Source organism: Alexandromys fortis, unplaced genomic scaffold (genome assembly GCF_014885135.2).
Source record: "Alexandromys fortis isolate MF-2015 unplaced genomic scaffold, M_Fortis_MF-2015_v1.1 scaffold_5, whole genome shotgun sequence".
Taxonomy (NCBI): Eukaryota; Metazoa; Chordata; class Mammalia; order Rodentia; family Cricetidae; genus Alexandromys; species Alexandromys fortis.
This window is the reverse complement of record NW_026067924.1, coordinates 8,417,702-8,426,980: the sequence shown is the minus strand read 5'-3', so window position 1 is coordinate 8,426,980 and position 9,279 is coordinate 8,417,702. Positions and strand designations below refer to the sequence as shown.

Genomic DNA, 9,279 nt, shown 5'->3' with positions numbered 1-9,279 from the left:
ATAGCAGCCTGTCAAAACACAGAAAAGCTGATTGATAAGGTCATTACCAATTCCTACAGCATGGAATCATAGGAGGCAAATGTGTCTTCATAAGGAGGGGGTCCTTTGGTGGTCTTTGTTCCTATAGTGTGTCTGTCTTTAATCCTCCCTTCAACAACCAAGAATGCCTTTGATTGTGGCTTCCAAAACTCTAGCTATAAAAGAAACAGCATGGTTTCGTTTCACAAAGTATAAGAGAAATTAGATAGTAATTGTTATTTGGGATTCATTAATTTAATTAATGCATTATTGCATTGGTTTTATCTCTCTTTCTCTTTTGCCTTACTCTAATTCTAAACTGAGAAACAACTGTCTTTGAAAAGAGCCATACCTTCTCATGCCTGTCAGGAGCACATGTCAATGCCACAGGTTACCTTATGGTCAAGAATTATGCACCTCATTTATTGAAAAGAATAACTGAATTTGTTGCACACAAAAACAACCATTGGATTATTTTCGATGTTAAAAAAACAAAATAGACACCCTTGCCTAAAGTCATGCATATAAAAAGCCAACAGGATTAAACATACAAAGGAAACTAAAGATTAGTTTCTGAGTAGACATTTTATTGGCAAGGGCAAATGGAAATTATCGTCATTGAAATCTCAGGGAATAAAACTCTAAGCTCTGCCTTGTACCTCTAAAGTCTCTTCTATGGGGAACAAACTCTCCCGAGGAAGAGCACGTTAGCTGTAGGATTGTGCCGAATGAAGAAGAGGAATGGGTGATCCACTGTGAATTCTTCCTCAGGCAACAGCATGGCGAACGTAGTGATGCCTGCTGTGGCGGCGGCTGCCTCTGTTCCCTCCTCATTCACTTCCACGAAGGACTTGTGGATGATTTTTGATATGAAAAGATCTTTGGATCCTGACATGCCAGACAGATCAGCCTTGCCACGGCTAAAGAGATCCTGCACTCCCAGGCTGCCGAGGTTGGAGTTGAGTGTGTAGCTCTCTTCCAGCTTAAATCTGGGCAATTTGACATGGACATCAATGTTTTCCAAGTTCTCACGCTTGGTCCATTCATGAAGTTTTTCCAAAGTCAATTGCTCCTCAATCTAGAGTTAATGTAAGGCAGGAAAAAGTTAATTTATTACTGTGATAAGGTACTATTCAGATGAATGGATTCACAATTGGCACTGCTCATACAGTTTCCTTCACGCTTTCTGCCCCAACAAATTTTACTTAAAAGATTTCATTTTGTCTGTCAGTTGGTGGAATATAGCAGAACTGTTTTCTAGGTTCTTGAGGGTCCAAGTACAAACACATTCAACACCAGGTCTGTCAATCATTCTTCCACTCTCTTGCTCATCTGCCCATCTATCCTTCTCTTGATCCATCACCCACCCAACTCTCTCTTCTTCCCTTCTGCTCTTCTTTCAGTCCACCCATCTATCCATTTCTCCATCCACTCAGGATTCTAAACCTCTTTCACACTGAGTCACATTGATAAGCCATCACAGCTTTTTATTATTGTACTTGCTTGAATGGTACAAGGGAAAATTTAGAAGTTTCTTCTATTTATTCTGAAACATCCTAAAGTTGCAGTGATCTGTAAACTCCACTATAGCTGAAGTAGTCTCTAATAACTTTCAGATAAAAATTTAAAAAGGAACACAATGAATGGGACTTGGTTCATTTCAGACAAGGAAAGAAGCTTGCATAGGGCACACAGATGCAATCCCAGCATCTGAGAGCCACTGACGAAAGGTTGTGAGGTCAAGGCCACCCTAGACTGCACAGCAAGACCTTGTCCATGGAGTGGAGTGGAGTGGAGTCAAGTAGAGCAGAACAGAGGAGAGTGGAGTGGAAAAGAATAGATGACAGAATAGAATAAGGATAGTAATGGCACCAACTTTGTAGCATTGTTGTGACTATTGAGTAAATCGATGTATTTAAAGGGTTTGACACAGAGTAAGTACCATATAAATATCAAGTATTGTTGTGCCTCTGTTGGACTAGAACAGAACCACTTATCTTATGAATAGTGAACATTTCTTTCTTGAGATTAAAGCCTTATTTTATAATAAAATAAAATACCAGAAAGAAAATGCAACTGACAAAAGGACCACATTCATAGTGTCAGTAGTCAGTACCTACTCTGTACTTGAGAAATGACCCCAGGTCCTTCCTGATTGCCAGTGTAGGCTGGAAAGGAACAAGAGCTAAGACACACGGTGGCCTAGGATTTCTGAGGGAAAACTGTAATCTTCACAATTTTGTCTACTTCTAACCCTGTCAGGAGACACCCAGTCCCCAAGGGTGGAAATCACTTCTTACTATACTTTCTTTCAAGTTACTTCAAGAGACTTTTTGTGAGGGACCACTCATCACTGTTCCATTTTTCTTTAAATCCTTAGATGTTCCTTTGTCACAGTGGCTCATGGAAAGCCGCAGATATTCTGAACATTTAAACTGCAGGCTTCTGGGTTGAGAATGTGGCTCAATAACAGAACGCTTACTTAGCACAAGGTACTTGGTGTACTTCAAATAGTAAGTAGTAATAATAATGATGATGATGATAACAGTATAAACATGAGGCCTCAGAGGAACAAGCTCTGATGGACTATATTAACAAAAACGGTGGTGAACTGGAAGGGATTTCCTGTAAAGTCTATGGATGAACAGCAAGCGTATGGGATGTGTAAGCACATTACAGTGAAAGGAGCCATGAATCGTGATGCCGATAGCAGGTACCTTCTTAAGACCAGTGGACTCATCCTCGATGTCTTCAGGCAGCAGAATGACCATGCTAAGTTCTTCCCCCTGGTATGGTAGCTCCAGCACCTTGCAGTTCAGATCCTGAATGTACCCGAGTGGAAGTTTTTTCTTTTGATACATCATCTTCACTGTTTTTGTGTCTTTCTGGATGGTTACAAAAAGAAAATCACCCCAATTATTCCCTCTTGTCTTTCAAAGAGAGGGATTTGGGGCCTTGGGGAGGAGTTCTCAGTGGTAACAGCCTGGCTTAGTGGGGGAGGCCCTGTGGTATATCCCTGGCACTCACACACATACAAATAAGAACGGCCCTAGATGATAATGTCACCTGACCTTATTCAGTCGGAATGGAGCATCGGTTGTGTCCTGCTTCCTGAATTTATCCTTCCACATTCCCTTGAAGTAGATGGCATTCACCAGCACAAGTTTGGTCATACTGTCAACCACGCCCGCAGCTAACAGTTCTGGAATTTTCCCTGAAAAGATAAAGTCAGCTTTTTTTTTTAAAGCTCCGCATTGGAATTCCAAACTGGAACCGATAATCTATTAGCTCGAAAATGTGATTCAGAGAATTCGCACTTGATTTTGCTTTAACTCGGTGTTAAGTTAGGAATTTGTCCCATTTTTATTTGAAATAAGCCAATTTGTAAGACCCACAAGTCTCACTGAGAGAGTTTGTGTCTGGCATGTCCTAAAGGTTCCAGCCCTTGAACCAGAAAAATAAAATCACTAAAATAAGTCAAATGTCTTCAAAGGTTTACAATCAGAACATTCTTCTTTCCTGGGTGGAGACAATAACCTTTATTTTGTGAATGACTGCTTCTTTACAGAAAACAAACAAAATAAGGAATTCCACTAAGGAGTGGAAATGTTTGTAGTCACTGACAAATGATGTCTTCAAATCTGCTAAGTAGAAGCCTGTTCTCATGAAAAGGATTTTTTAACAAATCTCTAAGAGATGAGATTCAGCCAGTGGGTAAGTCTATTGAAACAGAAGCCATTCTCCCTACAGCCTGGCACGCTGCTGGGTGGGAAGGGACGGGCTTCCCTGGGTGCTGACTCACAGTAGCAAGACTAAAGAGAGATCCATTACCAAGCTGAATTGGGCCCAGAGGGTGAGTCACTCCTGGCTCACTATCTGGAGTTACTGTAGGACAAGATGCTGGCTGAAACTATTACTAATTCAACAGTTTCTAAATACTGATTTCATATGTTCCGTGAGGTTTCACAACCCATTTCTTTCAATATGAGCATGAAACACTTTGGGAGAGGCATTTTTTATTAATTTTATTCTGCATTTCAATGTTGATTTTAACTTTACATTGTAGCTTGGGAGAACCCATAGGTACTCAGCTGCTTCCATTAAACCTCTCCACTGATACATTTCTAACATCTGAAGTTCTCCCTTACACTAGGGAGTGCACCAGTGCCCATAAGTCAGGAGTTGGGAAGTTGAGAGAGGGAGAAAGAAGGAGATGCAAGTGAGAGAGTGGAAGGGGGAGTAAGAATCTGTGCACAATGGCTCTGCTATGGTTCAGAAGGGCTCCCCAAATGCCCTTGTCTTAAAGGTTTGGTCCCTGATCCATACAGCATTGAAAGGCAGCAGACCCTTTAAGACGTGGAACCTAGTCAGGTGTTTTTAGGTCACTGGGGAATGCATTCTCTCTCTCTTTTTTTTTTATTTTTATTTTGAGAGAGGGTCTTGCCATATGTACTGAAAGCAATCCTCTTGCCTCAGCCTTCCATGTACTGGGATTGTAGGTCTTCATCATCAAACCCATTTTGGGGGAAGGATGCTGCTATTGAAAATAATGGTGAGACACTGTTCTCTCCCTCTTCCTTCTTAGTCACCAGTGAGGTGAACGGGCCTCCTCTGCCATGTTGTCTCACCACAAGGCACTGTATTTTCATAGGACCAAATCAATAGGGTCAATTGGTTATAGACAGAAACCACTCAAACCGTGAGTCCAAATCAGTTTTTTTTTTCTCTGTAGCTGATCGTGACAGGTATGAGCAACAGCAAGAGGAAGCTGACTAACAGCCAGCGCAGCTCAGTCTCTTACCTTCGGTTTGATCTTTGACCCACTTGTTTATGGCCTTCCTTGCTTCGTCAGAGGCATGCTGAAAATCCACCGGGGCCAGGTCAGCACCGTACATTTTCTGAGTTGAAGTCAAGAACTCCTATTTTTTAAAAAGAAAGGGCTATGAGTAACTTCTATTCCCTAAAGAAGTTTTCTAAAATCCTGAAAAGAACAAAGTCACAAAATTTAAAAAGTTTCCTTAAAATATAACCTTTGTGCTTTTTTTTTGTTGTGTTAAAAAAATGCATAACACTCGATTTACTGTCCTAACCATTTTTTAAGGTTATGGTGGAGTAGTGGTAAATGCAGCTCTTTATTTAACATTTCTGATGTTAATACAAAGGTTACTAATTCTTTTTGAATCTCATATCAATGCTTCATAAGCCAGCAAATGTTGATTATACTTCTAGTGGCTTTTCAGATCTGCTTTTGCTTTGTGTGTGTATGCATGTGGTGTGTGTGTGTGTGTATGTGTGTGTGTACATGTGTATGGTGTGCATACCTGTGCATCTGTGGAGTGTATGCGTGTGTACATGAGTGTATATAGGCATGATTTCCTGTGCATTTGTGGAGGCAAGAGAAGTTATCAGGTGTCCTGGTCTTATGCTATGCCTTATTCCTTTGAAATAAGGTCTCTTCCTGAGCCTGGCTAGGGTGGTGGTCCCAAGCCCATGATCCACCTAGTTTCATTCCCCACAGTTCTGGGATGGCAGGAGAGTATGAGGCTATGTCTGGCATCTCTTATGGGTACCAGGATCAAAACTCAGGTTCACATGCTTGCACAGGAAGCTCCCTTACCCACTGAGTCACTTCAATACTGCCCTTGTTTTCATAAAGCATCGAGGAAGGAACTTTTTGTTAGAAAGACTGTGAGATGCAAACTCCACCTGCATTCACTGTTGTTTTTATGAATGACCTGCAACATGGCTGTGATGGGAAAAGTCCGTATCCCTTTAGGCAGTTTCAGAACGTGAAGTGCTCTGTACTTACGGGAAGGAAATCATAGGTTTTCTCTCCATACAGTCTGTTAGCAAGTTTCAGAGTGTGGGAAGCCCCACGCTTGCTCACTTCAGCATTCAGGCTTTGAAATCCCGAATGAACGTCCTCAACGGCATCAAAATGAAAGGCCTAAAGTGAAGAAAACATTTTTTATACAATCATTGATTTTGAAGTTATAAAATGATTCCTTGGTGTCTGCTTCCATCAAATTATTATTTTTTCTTAATGCTGATTAGCTCCAACCTAGTGTTTTATTAATATGTCATCTGGAGAGCAAACAAAGCTGAACCAGAAATATACGGCCCAGTGAGGCCTAATAGTTACATTAAACTTGGCTTCTAAATAATTTTTAATAGTTTCACACAAGTGAATGCTTAACACACTAAATATTTATATCTGATTTTTTTCCCAAAAAAGATTAAATGGTATGATCATGTATATATTATGAGGCATATACAATTCTGCTTTAAAAAAAAATCTCAGAAATAGTGAAAATAAATGAGATGCAAAAGGTAAGGCTGACTGGGGCCTTTCTCTTTTGTTATCTCATTAGAGATAACACAACTCACTCCCTTGAAAAACAACTTCCTTAAGTTTATTCTGGCGAGAGTGTAATCCCTCATCTATTAGGGACCAATCAATGGGCCCTTTATGGTTTTATGAGGCCTGGGCTGGTTACTCACTCTATGGCACAAAGGACAAAAGGCACATAGGGTCCACAGTCCGTGCTCCTCACTGAGGTATGCAGTGCTTGCTACGAGGATGCACCCACTGGAATGAAATGTGGAAGAAGAAGCCTGGAGACTATTTGTTCCTCAAGTTGTCAGTCCTGTAAAGCCCACAACATTGAAGTGGATGCGTCCTGTGAGAGGCACCTGGCCGCAGGTGCGGAGTATAACCAGGCAGGTTTAGTTAGGAAACCCCTTCCCCATCTCTGTCTAGGCTTCCAAAGGTGGCAGAATTCCCTCTCAGAGTTAACAACAAGAGCAGAAGTCCCCTCAACACACATTAAGGAAGACTAGGAAGCTTCGGGAAGGGGAAGGGAGACAAAGGTGACCTGCTGTCTCCTGGGTGTGTGTGTGTGTGTGTGTGTGTGTGTGTGTGTGTGTGGTCTGCATTGTGGGGGAGTGTTGATCCCTTTCGCCAGGCCACAAGGACTCTCCAATCCTCCCACAGAACCACAGCCAGTCAAAGGAAGCTGGAGAGAGGCACAGGGTTAACCCTGGGAACACAGACAGGTGGCTGGCTATTTTTTACCTTGTCTCTACAAACAGGCACCACCACCATCCTGCCTTCTGGAGCATGTTCCCATATCTCTCACGCTTGCAGGTTACACTGTATTACAGGCACGATAAATGAGCAATGGTGTTCCATGCAAAATGAAGATGGGACGAAGCCTGCTCTGAGGAGGTGGGGGGCTTACGGGGAAGCTGTCAGACTCACTCCCGGGAATAGGAGCACCAAGCCTGCAGGTAATGTCTTTGTTCCTGCTATGCCACCAACTGAACAGAAAGAGCACTCTACGCGTACTTAAAGCTGATAAGAGAATGAACAACTGATCTGGCTCTTGGAGGGGCTTTTTAGAAAGTCTGACTTCACCCCGAGCAGCTACTGAACCCAGCTCGACATGGTTTAGAAAACACCAGGAGAGCTCAGAGGCACGGGCTCTTTTGCAGGGAGTGAGAGAGAGAGAGCTGGTCAGCGTTGCTTCTGCTCACCTTAGAGAGCTGGGCTGCAGTGTCGCCTTTGGTGCCCAGAAAGACCATGGCCAAGGCAGAGGAAATGCTGAAGGGTGAGATGAAGATGTTCCCCGTGGAGTTGTTTTCCGTCAGGGTGCGGAACAGCTCCAAGGCAAAGAGGGTGTTGGCTGTGCTCAACCGCTCCATGGTGAAGGCTGCAATACAGAGCCGAGATCAGCATTCCCAGCTACTGCGCCAGCAAGACCATCTCCCTTAACTTTGCCAACCACCCCCAAGACCCTGCAATTTAGGATCTCCCAGGCTCCCCATCCCACCCAGTCCCAATCTGTCCAGTCTTATCTTTCTCAAGAGGACAAGAATACTCTTCCAGGCACACAAAATGGGGGCTAGACTTCAACTGTGACACAGACCCGGAGCCTAGGGTGTCTTATGACTCTAACCTTCCAGACAGTGAGCTTGGCACAGCACCCCCACCCCCCACCCCCCATTACACAGCCTTCTGTCTGGAGCTCTCTCTCCCTGTGTTAGTCAAGTCCTTGTTCATCTGGGCAATGAATCCAGAAAACCACATCGACTTACTCTGCACACAAGCAGATTCTGGTAAAAATGACAATGTTATCATTTTAGGGATTCAAGGCTCCATGCCTGAGTTCCAGCCTGCAATCTTGGTTGGAGTGAAATATGCAGGTCTGAGAAACCCTCTCTCCCAGAGTCACACCGTGGGCGAGAGGGAACAGGACTCTATGGAGTCCCTTTTGATGCCTACAGTGGGTAAGCGTGCGTGGGGGGCCATCTGCTGCTAACCTGGGTCTCTCCACTCAAAGCTTGTTTGTTCAAGTTCGGGCCAATCACAGGCGCCGTGGCTACTTAGCAACCAGGGCCAAATCCAGTTCTTATTATTGAGGATCTAGGATTCCCCTCCGAGCCTCCCTGCAGACAGGATTGACCCAGTGCGGCTGCTGGGCACCGTCCCTTAGCTTAAGGTCTAAAAAGGGAGCTGGGGGGGGGGGGGGGGGGGGGGGGGGGGGAGAAAATTCTGACTGGGATCGCCCTCCCTCTAGTCCAGGCGGGCGTGAGGTGGCGCTGGGGATCCAGGAAGCATTCCCTGATCAGCTTGGGTGAGCGTTCTGCGCAGGGAGCACGAAGTCAAGTCTGGCATCCTCCCTACGATGCCACCCGCCGGCCTTACCTGTAGTGTAGCAGTACCAGCTGCTGCAGTTGTAGGAAGCGCCCAGGGCCAGCTGCAGCCCTTATAGTATGCGGAAGGGGAGTGTCGTCCTGGCAGGCCCAGCCTGGGTGGGGAGGTTCCTTCCTTGGTGACTGCTTACAACTGAGTTTCCTGGACAGCAAAAGGAAAGCGGAAGTTTGAGCGACTGACTGGCAGGGACTCGTACTTTTCTCAGTTCTAGGTCTTTCTCTGTTTCTCTAAGCAGAGACCTACTAAATTATTTCTTCCTGTTTGTAGAGGGATGGGGTGGAGAAACACATCGTGGCCGCTTGTGGGGAAAGATCCTCTTGGATAACGGAGCTAGTTCTGAGCAACATCCTTGACTGCTCTGCCTTTCGGGTCCCAAGGCTAGTGTCTGGACCTGTAATGTCAACAGAACCTTTCAGTTGTTGTTGATTCAGCTGTTGGTTTCAGTTATTCAGTGAGTCCTCGTCTGCACACAGGGATCCTTCGATTGTCCATTCATTCAGTCGCCACACTGACTAGGTGTCCAGGCTGTCGGCAATGGCAGAGGA

General features: G+C 44.4%; 1 protein-coding gene across 1 annotated transcript; it reads right to left on the bottom strand.

Annotated features, from left to right (window-relative positions):
• Positions 1-584: 584 nt before the first annotated feature.
• Positions 585-8,889, bottom strand: Serpinb1 (serpin family B member 1). The gene is made up of 7 exons (XM_050142696.1): positions 8,726-8,889; positions 7,555-7,730; positions 5,828-5,965; positions 4,820-4,937; positions 3,090-3,232; positions 2,736-2,903; positions 585-1,096 (listed from the first exon to the last, which is right to left on the bottom strand). Exons 2-7 carry the CDS (start codon positions 7,720-7,722, stop codon positions 692-694), a joined length of 1,140 nt encoding a protein of 379 aa, XP_049998653.1. The 5' UTR covers positions 7,723-7,730; positions 8,726-8,889; the 3' UTR covers positions 585-691.
• Positions 8,890-9,279: the final 390 nt, after the last annotated feature.

Excerpts from the sequence above, each read along its gene's own strand:
- Serpinb1 (XM_050142696.1), bottom strand. The coding sequence starts at position 7,722 with ATGGAGCGGTTGAGCACAGCCAACACCCTCTTTGCCTTGGAGCTGTTC. Across the intron at positions 4,938-5,827 it reads AAACCTATGATTTCCTTCCC|GAGTTCTTGACTTCAACTCA; the intron begins GTAAGTACAGAG and ends TTTAAAAAATAG. Across the intron at positions 3,233-4,819 it reads GGTCAAAGATCAAACCGAAG|GGAAAATTCCAGAACTGTTA; the intron begins GTAAGAGACTGA and ends TTATCTTTTCAG.